The sequence below is a fragment of the Chaetodon auriga genome, chromosome 12 (genome assembly GCF_051107435.1).
Source record: "Chaetodon auriga isolate fChaAug3 chromosome 12, fChaAug3.hap1, whole genome shotgun sequence".
Taxonomy (NCBI): domain Eukaryota; kingdom Metazoa; phylum Chordata; class Actinopteri; order Chaetodontiformes; family Chaetodontidae; genus Chaetodon; species Chaetodon auriga.
In genome coordinates, this window is record NC_135085.1 from 7,405,360 (window position 1) to 7,428,904 (window position 23,545).

The following is a 23,545-nucleotide window of genomic DNA, read 5'->3' on the forward strand; positions in this document are numbered from 1 at the left end:
TGCTGAATGTTTGAGACAATAAAACAACAGCAAATATACAAGAATGCATTTTGTTTATTCTGTGATTGAAAAAGGCTTTGTCCTCTTGTCCATGTCATTCCAGGTGTTTCTTAGACAAAGCCTGTAAGTTTAATTGCCCTACAGCCACCTGTTTATTTAAAGTTTATGCCATTGGGTCCCTAAATGGCAGAGTTTAGCCCATGATGAAAGCATTGAGCAAAAAGATATGAACTTTATAGAAAAGTGGTATAATGTGTGATGCAGCCCTAGAGAAAACGGCGTAGGAAGCAGAATAGAAACAGCTTATATTGAACAAACACTCATGTTCTTACAATGAAACGGTTGACCTTCAATAATAAATCCCATCACAGTTAAACAAACATTTCTCTCAAGAGAACTATCCCAGATCTAATACACATTTCCCACTACATGTCACCTCTTTGACACATTTCGCTATCATCACTTGCTTTTCCATCACACTGGGAACACTGCTCAGTCTCTTCCTGCTGTACCGGCCACGCTCCTGTAAAAGTGGGCGACAAACACTGGGTCACACTCTTCCAGCATATGCAGGAAATGATTCCTCTCCTCTTCTCCCCAAGACTCAAACCACTGGGTCCACAGGCGCAGCTGGCACTCAAAGATGTTGGGCAGTCTGTCTTTAACCTTGTCAGGGCACAGAAAGAGAAATCAGCTGTTAATGTTAAATGACATCACGTTACTCTCTGAGGTTATCTGTTACTAAGTGGCAGTGCAGAAAGTACCTGAAGAGTACTCAGTGAATCGAGGAGGGTGCACACTTTTCCAGGCACAGCTTTCCCCAGGAGGTCCTGCAAGAACCGTTCCCTCTGAGTGCCGGTCCAGCCCTGAAACCAGCTCAGGACGCAACGCTGCTCCTGGAGGCTGACATACGAGATGGGCTCAGGGTCTCTCATCTGACCTGCATTCGGTGAAGAGCAAGACAGCTTCTCAAGACTGGGAGGGCTGACTACACCCTGTGGAGCTGATGGAAAGTCCTCCGGGCTGGGAGTGGAGCAGCCGGTCCAGTGTTGTGTTGCCATGGTCGGTGATCCATCTGTCGGACCTCTGAGCTTGGAGTTGTGGGTGCTACACGGTGCGTCTGTGGCTGTCAGTCTGTGGCTGTCAGTGGACTGTTGTTGTTGCTGATTTGGGCCTTGACTGACATGATTAAACCACGACATCTTTGGATATACAGGGTTGTTTCTGCCCGAGAGAAGCCAGCTATTCCTCTGCTGTAAATTAATCCTCAATGCCAGCTGCTGGGAGAGACGTCGGTCTGGGTAACGTTAACATGTAGCTTAGCTTATAAACAACACTGCCAGACTATCGGAGTCTGAATTTAAAACCGGCGTAAACTGCTTTTAACGTAAATATTTGTGACTTTCCATGTTACCTGACGTAAATTACCTTCTTGTCGGCATAACTGAAGTGCAGCAACGTTGCACGAGAGTCGCGCTAAGCTTTCTAACAGTATTGGACAGGAAGTGAGCGCAGGCGTGTTGTGTTGGAAATCAAGCTTGCGCAGATTTTGCGCAAAGATTGATCCTGACTGAGTAAAAGCATTACAACGGTAATTTGTTAATAAAATGTAAAATATATAAATGCAATGGCGTTGAACGTTAATTTTGTGTATTTTGGATTTAAATATTGAGAAACGTTTTATTTATTTGATATTTGATTAGGGGGAAGTCGTTGACGATGACGCTGGGTGGAGGAAGGCGTTGCTCGTCGCTCTCGATGGGAACTAGAGGAACGGAAAATGGCGGATCTCGAAGACGTTACCCTAGACGGGAGACCGCTCCAGTCCCTTCGAGTAGCGGATTTAAAAGCTGCACTTGAGGAGAGAGGACTCTCGAAAAGCGGGCAAAAGAATGCTCTCATTAAAAGACTCAAGGGGGTGAGTTTTGCTGCGAAATACCGGACCACAGTTGCTGCGAGCTAGCGTTAACGATGAGACGGGCTGATGCTCTCTCGAGGGCCGACAACTGAGTATCGTTACTGCCGAGCAGCGTAGTAGAGTTGTCGAGGTTAACGACCACTACTCAGCTGAAAAATGCATATATGTGCACTATATTGTAATTCAGCAGTCTTTTCGGTGTGCAGAAATATACCAACCGTAGCAAGAGCGTGAGTTCAATAAACTTAGTGGCTAATCTCAAAGTGTGTGTCGGGTGATGTTGTCCTGTTAGCGCGTTAGCTCCCCTGGCTAACGCTGTGACTTGAGCGGTGGCCTGGCTTGTTGCTGTGTTCCTTTAACGATGTTTGTCCCAAGTGCTGTTGGTGTGCATGAGTTGAGCCGGGAGGTTAACGTTACACCGGTTATTCAGTAGCGAGACAACTTTTATCATTTGATTTCAAATGTCATTTAAGGCAACGTTAACGCACCGCCTGTGACCTGCCAAATTTCGTTGTATTCCGCTAAATTTTGGAATACTTTGGCTTGGAAATGTAGCCCAGGCCCACGAGCTGCCGTATGTCCAGAACGAGCCAGTTTGTTTACATTGCGGCTGGTATTTATCCTTATCTACTTCGCCATGAAAGTCGGGCCATTATTTTCTTTCTTTATTCTTTTTTAAACTGGATAACTTGGCCTGATAAATCACAGTTTATTGCGCCACGAAAGCAGCAAGTGCTGTTGACATTTGGCTTTTCCATGTTAAACGTTTATCGTCCCAATGTAGCGATATCATCCTGATCTTACATGTGGAATGTGAACACTGTGTTATTTAGCTATAACGTACGATATAACGAAACATGTTACGACACTGTCCGTTACCATCGTAGGCACATGAAAAATCCCGCTTAAATTATGCAAGTTATAACACAGTTGTATACAGTGTAGACCTTCTGGCACTAAAAGCAAGCCACTGATCTCAAATGGTCACATTTTCAGTATAGGTTATATTAGGAATTGCGTGTTGTTTGCTTTGCTGCTTGTCATTGTCCAAGAAGATTACCTTTATTGTACTTTAAGAAGTGTTTTTGCGTATATTTTTTGTATGCATGCAGGGTGAAGCAGTAGAAGCAGCAGGTTAGGAGGGTGCTGCATGGTTTGTTAAACAATTGTAAAGTTTAAACCATGTTGGGTCTGGCAGCCCTTGCTTGCAACTCTGTCCGGTCTGCTTTCCGCCACAGCCTGTGAGTTGTCTTGCTCACTAGGGTCTGATTGACCCTAATGACTTTTGCCATGTTACTTCTGACTAGAGAACTCGGTTGTACGCTATCCTCCTCTCTTTCTTCACAAGTTTCTGGTTGCTCTCGATTTTAGCTGTATCAAAGACAGAGCGGTGCACAGTAACCAGGTTCTTATAACCAACCCAGATATTTACCACCAGTGCCAAGTCCAACAGCCCTGAAAAAATACCTCCCTGCTATTGATATCAATTGAATAATGTCTTTTCTTAATACCAGGCTCTCATGCTGGAGAATCTGCAGAGAACCTCCACCGCTCACGTTGGACTGCAGCCAAACTCACAGGTAAGTGTCTCAAAGATGCATTAGTTTCAACAACTGAAGCCCCTTCCCATGTAATTACAAAGTATAAATGACAAAATGCACATTAGCACAATTTCTCATTAGTGTCTGCAAAAAGTATGCACGATTGGCATTGGAGGCTCAAATTCAATTTTTAATGTGGTCTCTCTGTATTTAGATTGGTGAGGAAATGAGCCAGAACAGCTTTATCAAGCAGTATCTGGCTAAACAACAGGAGCTCCTGAGGCAGCGTCTGGAGAGAGAGGCTCGTGAAGCATATGAAACAAATGGTAAGTGTTAATAGAATCAAAAAGTAACTGTACACACCTCGGGTCATTATACAATACATTTGTGTGATTTTATTTATCTGTCTTTTGTCAACAGAGCAAGAGGACCACACAGAAGTTAATAACAGTACCTCATGCCCTCCTCAGGCTCAGGTCAGACATCGCTTTTATTTCTTACCTGTTGCAATCGGTAACATTTTCTAATCTTTTTGTCTGGAGATTCTCTGTGCTCCAATAGATGTTGCACATTTGAAAGGAACTTGCTGGTAAGAATGGTGCCACATTGTTTACATGGAAAAAAATTGGCACATTACTTATGACAAAATAAGTCTCACTTCTCCTTCTGTCCTCATCAGGATGTTACACCAGCATTGGCTGAGCAGCACAAGCCACCTGGCCCCTCTGGTGGAGAGGGATTGTTTGGTGCAGTGAATGAGGGAGAGGCTAACCGGAACCTGGAGCCTGACATGCCTGGTCCTCCTGCTTCTGGTTCCGTGGCCATGCGCGTTCCTGGTGGTGAGCAGCGACCAGAGAGGGGTTCTGCATCCAATGAAGTTGCTGCTGACAGCGATGATGAGGATAGTGAGGATGGCGAAGAGGATGGTGACGACGATGATTGGGACAACGTCGCTCGGAGGAGAAGCCTCAGAGAGCCGGCCAGAGTGCCCACGACGAGAGAGAGGTCTGGAGCATCCTGTCAACCACAGCAGCAACACATGCCTTCTCTTTTGTCCCCTCAACTCCGCCAGCCAACGCCTCCTCCCTCCCCACCTCCAGAATTATCCTTCCCCTTGCCTGACACCCCTAAACAGAGCCCCCCTAGTCCAGATGTAGCCCCAGCTAGGCGCTCACCTAGTACCTCCAGCTCTGGTTCCTCCAGCAGCGGCAGTCGCAGTAGCAGCCCAGAACCACAGAGGAGTGCTGAGCGCAAGCCCGGCCCACTGACCCTTCTGGCACGCAAGATGGCATCAGAAGGTGCTTTCTCGGGAGCAGGTTGGCACAGTGGTGATGGGGAAGGCGATAGGCAGGACAACAGTTCTCCCTCGACGACATCATTACCTGGCAGAGGACCACCAGATGGTCTGGTATCTGCTATCACTCACACAGCCAACACGGCAGGCCATGTGCCATTTCCCATGATTCCAGGCACTAACCAGGGTGTCACAGCATCACATTCGGCCCATATTCAAGTACCTGTGAGTGTGCTCAAGGCCACTGCAACAGAAGAGAGGGACAGACAGAGGGACATTGGGGTAGAAAGAGAAATGGCCCTAGAGCTTGAAAGGCAAGAGAAGCAGAGAAAACTTGAGTTAGAAAGAGCAATGGAGGAAGAGCGGGAACGAGCTCTTGCACTGGAGAGGGAGGAAAGAGAGAGAGCTCTGGAGAAAGAGAGAATTGAACGACAACAGGCCATAGAAAGAGAAGAACGAGAAAAGGCTTTGCAGCTGGAGAGGGAACTTGCTCTAGAACGAGAGAGGCAGGAGAGGGAACTAGCTTTGGCTAAAGAGAGGGAAGAGCGAGAGCAAGCCTTAGCACGAGAGAGGGCCCTGGAGCTTGAGAGGCAGCAGGAGCTTGAGAGGCAGAGGGCCCTGGAGCAAGAACGTCTGCAGAGAGAAAAAGAGGAGAGGGAGAAGCGAGAGAGAGAAGAAATGGAGAGAGCAATGGAGCTAGCAAGGAAGAGAGAAAGGATTCTTGAGCAAGAGAGGTTAGAGAGAGAAAGAGCTCTGGAGGCTGAGAGAAAGGAGAAGGAGAGGATTGAGAGAGAAAGGGCTTTGGAGGCTGAGAGAAAGGAGAAGGAGAGGATTGAGAGAGAAAGGGCTTTGGAGCAGGAAAGGTTGCAACGAGAGAAAGCCTTGGAGCAAGAAAGAATAGAGAGAGAGAAAGCCTTGGAGCAAGAGAGACTAGAAAGAGAGAGAGCCTTGGAGCAAGAGAGACTAGAAAGGGAGAGAGTCCTGGAGCAAGAGAGACTAGAAAGAGAGAAAGCCATAGAGCGAGAGAGAATTGAGAGAGAAAAAGCTCTAGAGCAAGAAAGGTTGGAGAGGGAGAGAGCCCTAGAACAACAGAGGTTAGAGCTAGAGAGGAAGGAAAAGGAGAGAATTGAGAGAGAGAAAGCATTGGAGCAAGAGAGGATAGAGAGGGAAGCCTTGGAACGAGAGAGGGAGGAACAAGAGAGGATGGAGAGAGAGGCAGCTTTGGAACAGGAGAGGATGGAGAAAGAAAGAGCAGAGAAGGAGAGGAAAGACAGGCTGGAGAGGGAGAAAGCTCTAGAGCAGGAGAAACTTGAAAGGGAGCGAGCAGAGATGGAGCGGAAGGAGAAAGAGAGGGCTCTCGAACGGGAAAGGGTAGAAAAGGAGAAAGCCATGCAGAAAGAGAAGGAGCAGCAGGAGAGGGCCTTAGAGCAGGAGAAAGAGAGGGCTAGGATGGCTGAAAAGGAGAGGGAGAGTCACCTCCCTCCATCCAAACGTGGCCGTGAGATTGGTCTCACCCCCCTGCCCACTCCTCCCCCCCTCTCTACAGGACCAGGTAGAAAGTCATCAGCTGATGCAGGAGAGCAGGAAGATGTCCATGTTCCAATGTCCCGGAGTGAAGTAGCAGAATCCAGTGCACCCATGTCACCAACACCCCTGTCGCCTCAGTCTTCATTCAAGAAGTTCCGGTTCTTGAGGGACTCCCAAATTCAGCCTCAGTATTCCTCAACATCCATGGTTATCAAGCAGCCCCGTAGCTTCTCTGATACCCCCCAGCCTCGGGCGTCATCTGTCTCCTCCCTCACCAGTGTTGGGGAGCGACCGCACGAAGGACACCAGCCCTCCACTGAGGAGGAAGGTCCACGGATGCAGACAAAACTGGAGGTTGTTGCTGGGCCGCCAGGAGCTGTGGGGACCCAGTCTGAGAGGGAAACTGCTGTTGGCACCACACTGATCCAGAGTCCCAAAAAAGCCACAAGCCTCGTATCGGAGGACAGTGAAAAAGCAGATTCACTTAAGATGGAACAGGTTGCCAAGGAATCCACCAAAAAAGGAAAAGAAGTGCATGAAGGCAAGGGTTCCTCAAGTCCAAATGCTGCACAACGGAAGGGAAGAGATGCAAAGAAGGAAGAAAAACAAGTAAGAAAAAGATCCTCGTCTGATGATTCCTCTTCCTCAGAATCGGACTCTGGATCCTCATCATCTCGCTCCTCTGACTCATCCACATCTTCTCAAGAGAAAACCTGCTCTGCTTCAAGAGGTAGAAGGGTAAGTGGTCTAAAAGGAACTCGTCTCTCTGTCCCTGACATGCAGTGCCTGCACCTTGTGTTTTCCATACAACAGGAACAGCCTCTGTCAGGTACAGGTTGTTTGAAGTCACATGACGTTAAATTCAGATGGAGGGAAGGAAGTGTAAACTTCAATGCAGAGATGGAGGAAAGTTCTTACTACATTGCAGTTGTTTGGTCCGGTGAAATGCCACTAAAGACGTGGATCATCGCTAAACAAGACGGAGAAGTCATTGCAGTCCATTGCAGTTGCATGGCAGGGTACGTTATTTACGTTCACCTGTCTTATGAGAAATTGTTAACCCTGATTTAACAGGCTGTTACTTTAAATCCATCACCATACATTTAGAACATTAAATTTATAGCTTATGTTCCACCATTTCTTACTATTATCTGACATGGCTTGTCCTGGCCGTAGATGGTTAACAAGCCATTTCTTCTGCAGTTTTCATTTCAGTACTCAATAAAAGCTCCTTGTGGTTTCCCAGTTTGATTAGTTTGAGCAACTGTAACTGTATCAGCATTTTGAGTGTGTGTGTTACTGTGCTTCCTATGCAGAAAATCACTTCCTGCCCTCCTTCTGCAATTGGTGCCACAACAAAAGAGTGAAGTGACGTTATGTGCAATCATGTTGCAGTGTTATAGCAACATGTATTCACTCATGATGGACCCCTGTCTCTGAAGTTTTAAGCACCATGGCATTCAGCTATGCATAATCTTGCCGTACTTATCAATATTTGTTTAAAATCACTCTGTCACAACATTATCACAACAGATGCCCCGTTATAGTTTGCTACTTTCATTTGCTGAGACAAACAAATGTTGGTGTATAACAGTACATTCAGACATATAAATATAAGGAAGTGGGGCTGCGTGATATGACGATGTATCGTGTTACATTTACCAGTGCTTGTATAAGTAAGTACCTTTACAGCTTTTTTTGAAAGGTAATATTTGATTTGCAATAATTTCACCTTGGAATATTCAAGGTTATGGTTACGGAAATTGTTCAGTATAGCCTTGATAACAAAAAGGTTGGGACACTGTCAAACAGACAAGCAGAGTGCAATCAATAGCGAACAATTTGTGTTTACCGACAATGGAAGTGCCCCTTAGCCCATGCAGTAATATCCTTTGTATAATCATGTGTTCACAAAGTGGTCAACCTCGCTCCATCCTTGCTTGTGATCGACTGAGCCCTTTTCATGCCCAATCATGATACTATCACCTGTTAGCAATCAGGTGTTTTTGGAGCATTCCACATCTTTCTCAAGTCTTTAGTTGCTCCTGTCCCAACTTGTTTGAAATGTGTTGCTGGCCTCAAATTCAGAATAAGCAAATATTATAATATTATATTATATATATATATATATATATATATATATATATATATGAAGCTGATGAGTTTAAATGTAAAATATATTGTCTTGGTGCAGTTTCAATTGAGTATATGTCAAAAAGCATGATAAAATGATCACATTCTGTCACGTTTTACACAACGTCCCAGCTTTTTTGGAGTCAGGGTTGTGTAACGATAATGCCCAAATGTGCTATTGGTTTAGCACTCTTGCCTGTCAGAAGACATTTGCAGAAAGGAAGAACTTTTGTGGCCCACAATGGGCATTTGTGGGAGTTTTGAAACTCTGGAAATGGCCCCAGAGTGTATGTATAAAGTGTCAAGTGCAATGATCTTTGTCTTGCCTCTTGTATCCATGTCTGAATGCACCACAAAGCTACTGTTGATACATACCAAACATTTCTTGGCTTTTAGAATATACAAGAGTTTTAGATTCTCTGCTCCTTTTAAAGGTAAAATGAAAAGATATAATAACAAAGAAGCTAGTTACAAGGAGAGTTAAGCTATTCAGCCCTGGGGTTTGTGAATATGTGTACACACACACACACACACACACACACACACGCACACGCATGCTACATACTACATCCATGTAGTCAGAGCCATGCACAGGTGCAGTGTCTGTGTACAAGACTGATCAAGATCAATGTCAATATTCCTTTAGATTGCTAATCTGACTTGAGAACCAGTGCTTGTAACATAAATTGTTGTATAACATAATATGTTGCTCTGTTGTCTGTTAGGAAGGGAAACCTGAACGAGATTCCTCACCACAGCACCGGGTTCCATTAGAGGCTCAGGCTGAAGGTTTAAAGGAAACTCCAGAAGCAACTCCTTGCAAAAGAGAGGTGCCTGTACAGAACAGTGACACAACTGCTGATGGAGACATTCACCCCAAGGTCAGCTGGTCATAAATTAACACACCACCAGATTTTTATAACATCTGTGACAACCACATGCATCCACATCTTACCTAAGAATTGCAATTCTGAAGAAAATGGATATAGCTAAAATCAAGTTATACTACAGACCCATCTCATGATGGCTTTATATCTTGCATTTATTTTGCCTTTGGTGGTATTACTGTAACTACTTCAGCAACTTTGACACACATTATATTCTTTCATTTTACTCTATTTCCTGCCCTTTTAAATCCCCAGAAACCGTTCAGTGAAGCACCAACCAGAGATGAGACACAAAGGAAGAGAAAGGGCAGCGAGGGAGAGGAGGAAAAGGACAAACAAAGGTCTGCTTTTAAGTCTTGGTATATTGAAACGTGTGTGTGTGTGTGTGTGTGTGTGTGTTAGATTTACTCACACAGGTTAATGAATCTGTGCCATTACAACACTTAAGTCTGCATGCTGTGAACAGGGTGTCTTCTGTGTGGCCAGCAGTGCATTCTTTAAACCTGCGGTGCCGGACGTTTGTCTCCCCCCTTCTGGCAGTGACAGTAATTACATGAACACTGTCATCTCGCTTATGACACGATGCGCTCCGCCATACTCCTAGTTGGGTTGGCCTAATCTCTATCTACAGATTTTCCCCCTGTCAGCTCTCATTGCTATTTACAAACTCTGGTATACTGGGAAATACAGAGAGATTTATCTGGCAGTGATAGGTTTAATCAACATTTTGTAAACTTGTTCGGCAAGGGCTTGAAAGTAACTGATGCTCATTTATATGTAAAATTCCCAAACTGCAGGTTTAATGACACATGACACATCTGTACTACAGAAGTTGAAAGCAGGTGAAATGTCAAAACTTGCCATGGAAATGTCAACCAAAGGCAAGATTAAAAAGGGCTTAAAAAGAACCCTGAAAAGAAATGTTGCAGATAAACAGTGACATTGCTGGACTTATTTCTACTGCTGCTTTTCAAGATGAAGCATAGACGTATTTGTGCAGCTCACTGTTACATACTTCCACTCCACCAGAAATACCAGATAATTAAATGTCACACTGTGTATATGTACAGAGGAAACAAATGAATTCAATGAAATAACCTAAATGTTATATACGGTGGGAAGAGCAATCAAATTCCTTGATGAGTTGAAGAACAGTTATGATTACTCAAAACGTGAAATGTTGTTGCACTCTCTTGACTTTATTCCTTGAAATTTGCTTGTGCAGAATTTTAGTGAATACATAATCATGTGTGTATTACAGTTTAGTGCAGCTTTACATGAAGCCCTTGGTGAAAAAGTTGCTGGAATATATATTGTTGACACGCTGCATCAAAGCTACACCAGGCTTATCAGAAAAATAAGCACAAGCACAAGGCATGTGAGCCACTGCAATGATCAGAGTGAGGCAGGCAGAAGAGACAGTCGACTTAAATCAAGGCTTTCATGGGGTCTGCCATGTTGTATCGCCTTGTTTCTACAATAGCCTGGAGCGGACGTACCAAACACTGGCTCGAAAGAGTATCTTTTGCATTATTAGCGACCACTTTAGGGGAGGTTGAAGTGAGGAAATCCAACACACTGGACCTTTAATGCATCATTATGAGTAAATGTTGATTGCACAGTGTAGTGGCTATAGACAGCACTATCGGCATTTAGATCAGCTCCCTATAAGCCTTTATTTCACCATGAAATATTGTCTTCTCTTGGGAAGATGAAGACTGACTGGCGATCCAGTCCAGAGAGAGGTATAAACAGAACATCAGATAATGATTTTGGATGTGACCCTTATGTAATGAAGAGGAGCACTTTTTCAACTGAACTGAAATATTTGCTGTTATTGAGGCAGTAGATATAACCAACTACCTGCTCATTCAGACGTCGGTCTGCTCGAGAAACAAATAAAGCAGACAAAAGTATGGTTGGGTCCACAACCCCTGTACCAAGGTGCTCTGGGATGAGAGTTGTTTGGTTTTTGGTTGGATGAGTAGTTTTTCTTGTCCAGTGGATTAACCGTGCAACAAACATTCAGTGCAGCAGTGCTGAATGTCGACATTTACGTTACAGTTGTTTGCTAGTTTAACCACTCGGAAAGGTCGAGTGAAACACCACTAAAGACGTGGTTTGTTGCGAAGTAAGACAGGGCACATTATTTATGTTCATCTGTCTTATGTGAAACTGTTAGCACTGATTTAACAAGTTGTGTTGCTAGAAGCTATTACTTTAAATCTATCACCATAGATTTAAAGGGATAGCTAATATTACACCATTTCTACCATTATATGACTGGACTCCTCTGGACTGTAGACAGTTAACAAACTATTTTTTCTGGCGTTTTTTTGGTCAATTTCTTGCATTTTCACCCTTATGAAAAACAGCTTTTAGTACGTAATACAAGCTGATCCTGGTTTCTTGGTTTGAACCACAAACAATGCAAAACATTGGCATTTTGAGTGCATGTTATAATGCTTCCTATGCAGAAAATCACTTCCGGCCCTCCATCCGTCCAGCACAGTATGTGACAGTATGTAGAACATTAGCCGTAACATCCATTGATGAGAAGTTATTTACTCAAATGGCATGCACCAAGAAAACAAAAAGATGAACAAGGGCAAGAAGGATGAACGTGAGAGGGGTGGAGTACCTACTAAAAGGTTTGGGCAAGTATCTCACCAAGTGGGAGGAGGCTCACCCTAATAAAGAGCAACTTCAGTCAAAGTTGTGTTTTTGTAAAATATGCCACATGTAACTGAGTGTATCACATGGGGACAAAAGTTACAAAGCATAAGTGTGCCTAAGAGGTGCAGAAACACACCTGGGTGTTCATACTCTCTTTCATCCATTTTCATAATCACCCTCTTCTATCAATTGTCTCACTTGCCAGTAGCCTCTCTGAAATTCACAATTGTGTAAGGGATATGTCAGTATTCTTCAAGTAGTACATGAACAAAGGAAGTGCTGAATTTATATGCTCTTTCGTGTTTTCATTCACATAATGCAGGGATGTTCAAATCATTTAACTTTAACCTGGTATCTGAATCTGACTACCTAATTGTAGCCTCTCAATGTAGTTAACACAATCCTTGTTGCTGTTATTTTAAAGCAAGTGGTTGCCTAGTGGTGATTTTAAGATTCACTGCGTGTCCCCTTGTCTAAATGTAAGGATGTGGACAGAGGTAGGGGCGGCCCAGGGCGGGGCGTCGGAAAATCTCTCATATTTTCTAATCCAAATGTTGACAGGTATGTGTATTAAATTTCCCATCAGGCGATTGATGAGACTACCTTTAGGCCGGTGTGGCTGAGATGATGCGGGTCCTTTCTATACACGATATTTTTTTTTTCTTTTTTTTCCGTCCGTAGCAACATGGCTGTGCTCCGTCGATGGCTTTAGCTGCCGATGCCGGCCTATGGTTTTCCATACAGCGGCTCAGCTAAACAGCAGGCGAGGCTTTTTCCGGTGCTGGTTTTGGTTGATAGCCGGTACGGACATGAACGCGGTCAGACAGGAGTAGTCTCTGGTGAGAGGAGGGTAGGGGGGAGGGGAGAGAGAGAGCTCGTTGCGACGCAGTCATTTTCGCAGCAGCCGCAACCTGTATGCCGCGTTTCCACCGAGCAGTTTGTCTGTTGGCCGTGAAGTTCCCCCAACTTAATGTAAGTCTCAATGAGCAGACGTGTGCACGTGTGCGCGCATGAGGATGCCATGAGAACGCGGGGCGCGCGCTCATTTGTCAGGTATTGTGTAGCTGTAGTGGAGCGTTTGGTTTGGTCTGGACGGACACGGCACGTCTGAAGGAGGACTGCGGTGGCTCTGCATTCTTTGACTCCTCTCCTCGGCTCAGTTCTTTGACCCCCGTTCAAAAATTAAGAGCAACGTGTTTATGAAACGACGAAGTGACCGTGGTCAGCAGCGTGAGATGCGTTTAAGGCGCAGTTTTAGCATCACATGGCTGCTGTTGGTCTCAGCGGAATAGTTTCCACTGCTGAGATTTTTTTTAATGCTGCCTTTTGGTTCTTTAATAGGAAATTGATATTAGTGTTAAGGGATCCTTAGTTTATTCCATAACTGTTGTAGTTAAATATAAAACAGTGCCTTTGCATGTTCAGGTTTAGTTACATGTGCTTCACGTAATGAGATAAGGTTAATAGGTTATTAATGATTTTTAATACATACCGTTATTTTTAGAGGGCATATGCATTGCCATTCTCACGTTTTAATTATTCATAAATCTGACTTTGGTATTGACGTAATAAACTTTAAACTATGAATGTATGCTGTTGCATTTGTCAAGGTTTGATTTTTTCATTACCTAATTTTTAAAAATACTTTTTTCCCCACTCTTCATCCTAATGGTCTGCTCATCCATTCCCTCTTTTCTGCTGATGTGTTTTTCACGCTACACAGGCAGGTGAAGGAGACTGTCATGGAAGAGCCAGAGAAGCTTCCAGAGACCAGCGAGGAGGTAAGGCACCTGAAGGACCATGAATCATCTCGGTCCTCATGGCTGTTGGTAGCTGAGGACTTAGATGGATGGACTCATTTGAGCCTTTATAGTTGAATCTCTTTGATTTACACATAGTTTATATTAGCCTGGATACATGTAATTATATGTCTATGTTCTTTTTACATTTTAAAGATACTTCCAATAGATGACCTAATGAGCCCTTTACACAAGTGGTAGAATGTGTGTAGGAAAGTACATGTTTTTAGTTTGGCAGTTTGTAAAACCTTTGTTGGCACTTTCATAGGCAAAAACAGCAAGGGTGTTTTCTCACTGTGGCTGATGTTTAAACCCCAAATGATTGCTTTGTTATAAAGGTGCTCATGCCTCTTCCATTGCCCCTCTTGGTACCTGCATACTACCTCTGCCACTACCACTACTTCTACTACTACTGCTACTGCTGCACCTGTTCCACTCTCCCCAAGAATCCAGAGTTGACCACAGATAAGCCCCCAAGGCTGCACTGCAGAGGGACACCCCTGGCAACAAAGGCTGCCTCATTGTCATGGATATGGCTTGCAGGAGCTATTGATTGGACGAGAACATTCAAAGAAGGGGTTGGCTAGGCCCACCACTCTTTGCCTTTATCCACCAATCTGCCCATGTGCCCTTAAAATCAACATGGAGAAGAGACAAGCTAGGATGTGTGCTCACATCAAATCAAGGCTGCTGTGAAACCCTTCCGACAACTGAGTAGTTTTAAGATTGTTTCCCTATGAGACATTTATAACCCTCTTGCAAAGAAATGTTGGATATTATGGACACGTCATTTAATGCAGTTCATGAACTATAACGTGCTTGACAAAGGACAATTTGGAGTTTGTTCATCTCTTGGAATGGGATTCAGATTTCTCCAGCAAACACCCTCACTGGATATTAAATGAGTTTTCACAAGAGCTTTTTTCTGGACACAGTGGGCTTGACAGTTTTTATTTGAACTGAAGACGGACTTACCGTTTGGGTGCCTGTCTACACCAGCCATTGCCAGATTTTTTCTACACTGTGACTGTGTATGAATTTACTGTGCCCTAAACACCACTGAACATTAGAATCAAAATTTTGGCTTTGGGTGCACAGTGACTGTTGACAACGTTAAACATCTGATCTCCAACTCAATGGACTCATGGTTCCTGTCTGTTGTTATAAGAGCCTGCCACATTTTTGAAAGGACTAATGCCAGCGCACCTGAGGATGACGGATTTGGCTAAAAGCAGTTCAAAGCCCCTACCCCAATGAACTATTGAACCCATCCTGCCAGCCAACCAACTTTCAGATTTCCATCCAAACATCTCAGCCACCTTTGATTGGACCCTTGTTGCCTAGATACAGTACATGCAGTCGTGATTGGGCCATATCCAAACCAGTAAGGATCAGGTGTCAGTGGTACCAGGGAATAAGTAGACATTTACTTGATGTTTTAATTCATACAGTTATTTTGAACATGCTTAGTTTCAGTCATACTCTCTGTAGTCTTTGCCGGGAGAAGCAGCATTTTTTACAAAAATGTTTATTGTAATTGTGGCTACTGCAGTTTAAACAAAATGGTTCTCAACATCTGTTTTATAACCTTTATTCTTTCCTTGTGGACTTCCACTTCTGTGAAGCTGATTGGAGATAATGTGTCTATTCTGACACAACGTTTTAAAATAACAATTTAAACTGCAGTATTTCCACCAGATCCTTGTTTGTATGATAGAGACTGCAACTACTGTGTAGTCTGCAAAAATAAGTAATATTAAGCAATATATAGGTGTAGATCATCAAATAGTTGTTAATGGTATGCAATTAATTACCAGTGCAGTAGAAAACCACAGCTTGGTGCCATTCAGTAGACTTGATATTGAAAAAGACAGCAGTTTCTATCATTCACTTTCTCAGTCCCTACTTGTCCCCCTTCCTGTTATTGTTCCACCTTTCCTCCAACCTGTCCTTCACCATTTGTCTCCACCCGTGGTGTCTGCCTCTCACCTCTCCCATTTCTATTGGGTTGTTGTTATCTTGTGTTTCAGACACCGAAGGCCTTTTCAGCTCGAAAGATCTCTCTTAGCAGTGAGTACACCTTCCCGATTTGTCAATGTTTATCCACTAAAAATACTTGTTTTTGCAATTGACAGGCTCAGATTCTAAGTGTCTGACAGTGTTATGACAGAGAAACACATTTATGTTAAAGACTGAGATCCTTTTTGGTTATCCAGAAACAGCTGTTATATAGCTCACTGAAACATTAATTCGTCATTTTCGTTATTCTCGCTATTGTCTCTTTGCAAAGTGGGGAACATTTTGCAGTGCACATCATCAGATCATGTCATCTTCACATCACATCTCCACATTGTAAGCACGTAGTAAAACAGCAATAATCACCCGTTGGAAACACCTGCTGTATGTAGGTGTGTGGATTGAACGAAGCTTTGATCTTAAGTAATGAAGTTACTCATACTGCTCTTATTTCAACGCTAGCCAGAACAATGTGTTGGGTGCTTGGATTTGTCATGTCATGTACGATTATGCTGTATATGCTATGTGCCTAAGGACTCAGTGAGGCTTTTTGTTGCTCGTCTTACCAGGCACTAAATCATCCCCAGGCACTGGCAGTGCAGAGGGCGAGCAGGAGTCTGGGGCCGCTGCAGGTCGCAAGAGGAGGTGGGGCTCCAGCACAGCTGTCACTGCCAAGAAACCTTCCATTAGCATCACTACAGATTCACTCAAGGTATTTGCAACATTATGTTGTGGTTGCTAGTAATGTGCTGTACTGCTTCTGTCTTGTATGCCGAGCATAGCGGGCCTATTAACCTTGTGCATGGTGTTTGTTCTTTGCCCTCAGTCTCTGATCCCAGACATTAGGCAGTGTCTCGGCCAGGAGGCCGTAGTGGACCTGCACCCGGAGGAAGCTGTCCTTTCTGGCCCTGAGGATGAAGAGAGGGAGCGCTCTGACCAGGACCTTCAGATTCGACGCACTGTCACACAGGTTGGTCAACAGGTCTTGTTTTGCCTGACTGACAATTCAAGTGTTTCTCATAAGGGTGAAGTTACATGAATCTCATAATGAAGAATTGCTTGTATTGATGCCTTCCTTTTATGGCAGGTGGTGCACTCAGAGAATCAGGAGAATGGACAGAAAGAGGCAAAGAGGAGCAGACATGAGGAGTTGGAGGAGGATGACATGCATGCAGAGAGAGAGAGAACAAGGGAACATGACGACAAGATGGACACCTCATTTCCTGAAGCCATGGAAACCCAGTCTCCATCAGATACCAGCCATGATGTAGAAATCAACACTGGTAATAAATCCATCCATGGTCTTTATACACTGGTTCAACTTAAATGAACAATTTGCATGAATCTTTTTAAAGATATATTATAAAACAGTGCCAAATTGTGTCAAAATGTGTTTTTTAAACCATGAACAATTTTTGAAACTTCAGCTGCACACAGCATCACCATGCCCAGTTCCAACAATACATGGATAGAAAAATCCGAAGGAGTTTTAACCCAAACTAAGAGTTTTAAACTGTATTTGGATTGTATTAATGATGCTTTCTTAACATGTTGCTGACTAATCAATCTTTCCAAAGGTCTGGCAAAATTTCTTAGAATACTTACCAAAATGTAAAATTAAGGCAATGAAAATGTTTTCAAACAGAAATCGTGGTGACCACAGACCCATTTCACTGCCAACTTAACCAAATGTGCCAGCTGCCTACCTATCGCACACTATGCAGCAGATTGCTAAATGGAAAAAATGCTTCTCATAAATGTTGTAAAGCCAAATAATGAGTAATGTGATTAAAATATCCTTCAACTGTGGATCAAGGAACCAACTTTAACCCCCCAAAATATAACTGTAGGGCTTAAACATCAAGTTAAAATGGAAATATGTGTGGTAACCTACATTTTTTACAAGTTTAGTCATGGAGGTCAAACCCGTGCAGCTGTTGCTGACCGAACCTGAATCACAGTAGTGCTAGATGCACTACTAATCATCTCCTTAAAATAAGTTATCAGATAACTAAAACATGTACATGTAGCATATTTTTACTTGTGGAAAAAGTTCTTGTTTTAAGCTGTAATCACTAACTGCATGAATCATTTCTCAGAGTGTAAGTTAAGAGTTCAGATGTGTTCACGTTATAGGAATTCTGAAGATAGTGTCAGTGTAGTAAAAGAGACGCCATGTAACTGTTGTTTTTAATCCTAGTGACCCCCAGCGACACCCTCATTCGTCGCTCCATCAGCCAGCAGAAAACAGGAGTTTCCATCACAATCGATGACCCTGTTCGCACAGCCCGGCAGCCCTCACCACCCCGTGGCAAAGTCTCCAGCATTGTTCACATCAGCAACCTGGTGAGAGAACACTGTCCAGATTGCCTCTACAAACTGTACATCATTAACGTGACTTGATAATGGTGCATAGATGGAAAAAGCATCTAAACAACTGGTGTAACTGATGGAGATCATGGGTGTTTGTGGAATTGTTGTCTCTGATTGCAGGCAACTGACCCAGCCCCTTGTTGTGCCTCAGTATATATCAGTACACCACAGTTATACATATACTGTATGTGAATACATATTGCGTTTCTGAATGTATGCATGCATGTTATTTTGACCCAGACTAATATTAATTGTGTAAAGCAGTCATTTGATAAAGGCTCTGTAAACTTTTGTGTAGGTGAGGCCGTTCACTCTGGGGCAGCTGAAGGAACTGCTCAGCAGAACCGGCACCCTGGTGGAGGAGGGCTTCTGGATCGACAAAATCAAGTCTCACTGCTATGTCACTGTGAGTTATTACAAGCATGTGTTTTCTCTGAAAGAGGACGGCAGCTCTGAATCAGGCTGCTTTTGGCCCGCGGAAGGTTCTTCTGTGTCTTATCCTCTTCTCTCTGTGTTTAGTACTGTAGCTCAGATGAAGCAGTCGCTACCCGGGCAGCTCTCCATGGAGTGAAATGGCCTCAGAGCAACCCAAAAGTCCTGAGCGTAGACTTCTGCCAGCAAGATGAGGTAAGACCATGTTATCAGTCCGTTTTTCTCTTCCACCCACAGTGCTTAGTTGTCTGTGGTCTGAGTACATGTCTGCTTTGTAGTTGGACTTCCACAAAGGCTTGGGTGCAGCCGACAGACCCGGTGGAGAGGAACAGGGCCCTGGCTTCGGCCGCGGTCGAACATCAGGCCTGCCCTCTCTCCTCCCAGAGCGAGACCAGTGGGCTGAGCGTGAGCGTGAAATGGAGCGCCGGGAGAGGGCCCGAGCAGAGCGCGAGTGGGATCGTGACAAGGTCAGAGAATTTGGGAAACCCGGAGAAGAGAAGGAGGGAGGTCCTCGGAGGTCGCGCTCCAGAGAGAGACGACGCAAGGAGAGGGGAAAGAGCAAGGAGAAGAAGACTGAGAAGAAAGGTAAGAGATGCAGCCGTGGTATTTATACTGTATGTACATTAGGTAACATGGAGTATTGGTTAATGCTGTAGAGCCAAAACAATTCATCAGTTAAGCCACATTTCTACCAAACCCTTGCATTACAGAATCTTGAAACGCATACCTACATGTATCTAAGATCTGTTCTGCATTTCCACTGCAGACTGCAGTACTCTGCAGGGCTAACCTCCTTCACTTTTGCAGCAGTTGGAAACAACAGACACAACTTTTCTTGGTTTAGAGAAGCTGCAGCATTTAGTAACTGACACTATGTAACTTATATAATACATTAAGAGCCAGATTGACAATTTACCGCTAACCTTTTCCTCTGCAAGAAGGAGAGAAGCTTTGTTTGAGAAAAGACTGCCGGCAGCAAGACAAAAGAGTTTGGAAATCCTACATCACAGCACATAAGATGAGACGAGTGGTTGCTCTAGTTGCCTCTGACCAATCAGTGGTCTGTAGTGTTATACCGAACTGAACTGCTTGTTGGAAATATGGCTTTTATCAGTCAATGGAAAGTTCATTTGGAAATATTTTGAAAATATAACAGTTGTTCACAAGGTAATGGATTCATTCAATCCATTCATGTTTTTTCAATCACAAATGCTAAACATTCATTGGTTCCTCCCTCTTAACCGGAAGGTTTTCCTGTGTTTTTTGTCTTGTCTTGTGATAATAAATCGAATATCTTGGGTTTTTGGATTGTTGGTCAGACATAACCAGATAGTTCAATATGTCCCTGTGGGCTTTTGGAAAGTGTGATCGGCATTTTCCTAGCTTTGGCTGAATAATTGACTCCAAACAGAATTGCTGATAATGGTTGCAGCCCTAATATTTAGTATTTTTTGGTAGAGAAAACGGCTGAGGATCCCCCTGCAAAGCTGCTTGATGATCTGTTCCGCAAAACTAAAGCACCTCCTTGTATATACTGGCTTCCACTTACAGACGAACAGGTGAGACACAAACCAGTTTATAGTCTTTGCTTGATGATTTTAATGCATAACTTTCAAGTGCATGGCCTAGATACCCTATTCAAGACTTGCTCTGTGCATTTTCTTCATTTTAGTGTGTTCAGCGGGAAGCTGCCAAAGCAGAACGGACAAAGGAGCGTGAGAAAAAGAGGAAGGAGCAGGAGGAGGAGGAGAAAAAGAAGGAAGAGGAGCGCAGGGAGAGGATGAAAGCTGGAGGCGGCACGGCAGGAGAGCGGAGTGAGGGTGAGAAGGACAAGGACAGAGACAGAGAGAGGGAAAGAGACAGAGACCGAGGTAGAGACCGGGACAGAGACAGAGACAGGGACAGGGACAGAGACAGGGACAGGGACAGGGAAAGGGAGAGGGAGAGGGAGAATGACAAACGCAGGGATGGCTACCGTAGGCCAGGGGGCAGCGGGGCAGGTGGGGGGCGACGCTCACGCAGCCGCAGCGATCCACGAGAAAGGCGGCGTTAATGGCCAATCAGCTGATTGAACTGTCTTAGAGACCACCCTCTTCCATTTGCCTTTCACTACATGTACTTTGTTACAATTAAGACCCAACAGAGGACCAACTGATGTCGTCACCATCTCTCAAATTGTCACCTTTTTTAAAGCACATCTACACCTACACACAGTCATGCTTAAAGGGGACCATGATTTTTTGCAGTGTTGTTTCCCAGAGTGCTGTATGTCTCGCTCCGGTCAAAGTTTGATATATTTTCTTTATATGTTTGCCTCTTCTTTATTCTTTGTTTTTTTTTTTGTTTTTCTGTTTTTTTTTGTCTTGACGGCATAGCAGTATGGCACACTGGGTTATTTTAATAATTTCCCCCAATGTTCCCCATTTGCCCCAAAGTGTAGGTGCCAATCATGATTTGCTATCAATTGTCGTCACCTCAGTATTTTAACAGCTCTGCAATTTGGATGAGGAATCCTTTTGTTGCTGCATGTAGTCCAAGGCTCTCCTTGCCGGTCCTGCCTAAAGAGAAAACTTAGCCCTCTGTGCAGAAGCTTGCATAAATCGAAAAATATTGGAATAGCTGTATTTGGCATTTTGTACAGATATAGAAGATACTCAAAATCAAATCTTTAAATGAGGCAGCTCTTGGGGTGTTTTCGGACAGGTGTGGAATAACTACTAAGGCAATGCAGTGCAGTGTTCCTCTCTCCCTTGATTTAGTTAAGAGATGAGATGATTCTGTGGGGGGAGAATCTATGTCTGTCACACCTGACACAAGTTATGATTTTGTCCTTGTCATTGATTCTTCCTCCTCCCTCCTCTCCCTCTAGTTCTGTTTATCCTGTAGTGTCAATACAGGCCTGAGAGGGGAGGTTGCATTATGAGTTTTCTCACCAATGGTTTTAATATTGTTTTTTAATCATTATTTTATCATTTTAGTACCAAGCTTTGTTTTTGTTTTTTAATTTCTCCTTTGAGTACGCCTATCAGTGGTGAATGTACAAATAATAAAAATTGAAATTTGAAATTATTGTGACATTTCTTTTCCAAGCTCCCAGCTGATGGGGTTTGTATTGTAATGCCTTCAGTGCTTCTGGGGACAAAGAATCAAAAATGTAACTTGTTACTAGTTAGTGGGAGTGGCTTTGGTCAAGCTAAGTACACATTCTACAAGTTTAAATCTGCGGTTACACATGGAGTCCACAAGGTGTCAGTCACACCACATTGTGGCCTGGCCCCTCATCAGTCACGGCATGCAAGCAAAGGACTTGAGGCATTCAAGTTAAAACTAAGAATACAAAAGAAAACGCTATATAAGGATCCACTGATCTCACAGCAATTTGTACTGTTCTTATATCGGGAAACCCCCCTTTCCCTCAACGCCCACAAGGTGACTGGCATTTTCATTTGTTTAAAATGATGGTTTCCTCCAAGTTGGTAATGTTAACCCTCTGTATTATCTACCTCCGTTACCCACCCCTCCCTTCTCCAAATCTGCTGTAAATCATGTATTTGCCCTCTTCCCTTGTACCATCTCTCCGGTCTTGACGTTCATCCTGCAGAGCTCAGCAGTGCTCCTATGTAATTACAGCCCTATGGTCGCTGAGCATAACATTTTTCTGCCCTGATGCAACTCTGTGTGTCTGGCCTCTGTGAGGACCAGTGAATCCTTCACCCTGGCATCTCTCTGGCAGCCCAAGAACACATTTCTTACTGAGGGAGTCGAGTTGGAATGAGTGCTGGAGAAAGACCCCGTCTTTCATCTTGAATGACTGTTTATCTTATTATGCAGAGGATACTTTTGTGAAGAGAAAATGTGTGTGTTAGTTGGGTTTTGGAGATAAGCTGAACATTGGGGCAAACAGATGATGTGTTGGCCAAATGGAAAGACAGAAGACATGGTTTTAGTACAGAGTGTATTAAAAGTGTATAAAGCAGGCTTCGGGTAAAGGAGAGAAGACAAGTTAAAGACATTATCAGTAAGCCTGCAATATTGAGACAGTGAGTTTTCTCAGAGAAAATGTCATTGGAGACTAAAGGCAGAAAGCCACTCTGTAGCCTTATTCATCACACCCAGCCACACATGAAGTATGGATGTGATGCAGTGTACCTGCTGGGTTATGAGGTCCTTCGTTGAGTTGACCTAAAGGCTTAAGGGTGGCATTAAAGGAGAAACTCACTGAATGGACTGGAAAGATGTCATCCTCTGGAGAGCATAAGTGTATCTGGAAAATTGTAATGCTCCCATTAGATTTTGATGTGTGTAGAAGTGGAAGTTGTTTTTTTTTGTCTCTTTGAACTCTTGTCATGACACAAACACATAAAATTTGTTTTTGGTGACCTGTACAGATTCTTTTGTCTCTGACAGTCTGGAAGGAGCATAAACCTTACAACTGACTACACACTGAATGACTGGTCAGTGAGGACTGGAGGTCTGGAGGTAGACGACCCTGCAGATGATGTACTGCTCATGCAGCGACATTTGTGCTGAGAAGGCCAAAAAAGCACAGTTCCAGTTTGTCCCCTCATACTAGAAACCTTTTGCTTGCACTTCTTTTGTTTTATCCTCGTATGTCTCCCTCTTGCAACACACAGGTAATATCATCAGCTGTCGAAGTCAATCGCAAACATCCAACATGTTTAAAAATAATCTCCCTGAAAACCACTGGCAGTGACAGGATGTGAAGTCTCGAGACTCTACATATCGCACACCATATGACTTCATCTGCTGACTGTCAACACCAGCTGACCATAACAACAGTCATAATGTGTGTCCCCATATTTACAGGAAGTGACCCTGACCCCATTAAACAGAACCCCTGTACTTCATCCAGCTCCAGGCACAAGAAGAATTCTAGATCCAACAGATTCAACATGTAAAACTGGACCTGCTCAGGTCTGTGGAAGGCC

General features: G+C 43.8%; 2 protein-coding genes across 3 annotated transcripts; one reads left to right on the forward strand and one right to left on the reverse strand.

Moving 5' to 3' along the window:
- Nucleotides 1–36: 36 nt before the first annotated feature.
- c12h14orf119 (chromosome 12 C14orf119 homolog) lies at nt 37–1,507 on the reverse strand. Its single transcript, XM_076745558.1, has 2 exons — nt 765–1,507; nt 37–666 (listed from the first exon to the last, which is right to left on the reverse strand). Exons 1-2 carry the CDS (start codon nt 1,200–1,202, stop codon nt 493–495), a joined length of 612 nt encoding a protein of 203 aa, XP_076601673.1. The 5' UTR covers nt 1,203–1,507; the 3' UTR covers nt 37–492.
- A 240-nt stretch (nt 1,508–1,747) lies between these two features.
- acin1a (apoptotic chromatin condensation inducer 1a) lies at nt 1,748–21,662 on the forward strand. Of its 2 annotated transcripts, none has more exons than XM_076746054.1 (18): nt 1,748–1,918; nt 3,433–3,498; nt 3,674–3,785; nt 3,880–3,935; nt 4,139–7,018; nt 9,139–9,294; nt 9,556–9,641; nt 13,700–13,757; nt 15,806–15,845; nt 16,361–16,503; nt 16,618–16,761; nt 16,879–17,074; nt 17,992–18,137; nt 18,463–18,570; nt 18,684–18,791; nt 18,875–19,181; nt 20,055–20,155; nt 20,269–21,662. In XM_076746054.1, exons 1-18 carry the CDS (start codon nt 1,781–1,783, stop codon nt 20,647–20,649), a joined length of 5,226 nt encoding a protein of 1,741 aa, XP_076602169.1. In that variant the 5' UTR covers nt 1,748–1,780; the 3' UTR covers nt 20,650–21,662. The 2 variants fall into 2 exon arrangements, with proteins under 2 accessions (XP_076602169.1, XP_076602171.1); XM_076746056.1 differs by having other exon boundaries at nt 16,379–16,503.
- Nucleotides 21,663–23,545: the final 1,883 nt, after the last annotated feature.

Bases quoted from the DNA above. Each gene is read 5' to 3' on its own strand.
- c12h14orf119 (XM_076745558.1), bottom strand. From the start codon at position 1,202: ATGTCGTGGTTTAATCATGTCAGTCAAGGCCCAAATCAGCAACAACAA. The intron at 667-764 runs GTACTTTCTGCA...TGCCCTGACAAG, and splicing joins ATTCACTGAGTACTCTTCAG to GTTAAAGACAGACTGCCCAA.
- acin1a (XM_076746054.1), top strand. From the start codon at position 1,781: ATGGCGGATCTCGAAGACGTTACCCTAGACGGGAGACCGCTCCAGTCC. The intron at 9,295-9,555 runs GTCAGCTGGTCA...TTAAATCCCCAG, and splicing joins ATGGAGACATTCACCCCAAG to AAACCGTTCAGTGAAGCACC. The intron at 18,571-18,683 runs GTGAGTTATTAC...CTCTGTGTTTAG, and splicing joins AGTCTCACTGCTATGTCACT to TACTGTAGCTCAGATGAAGC.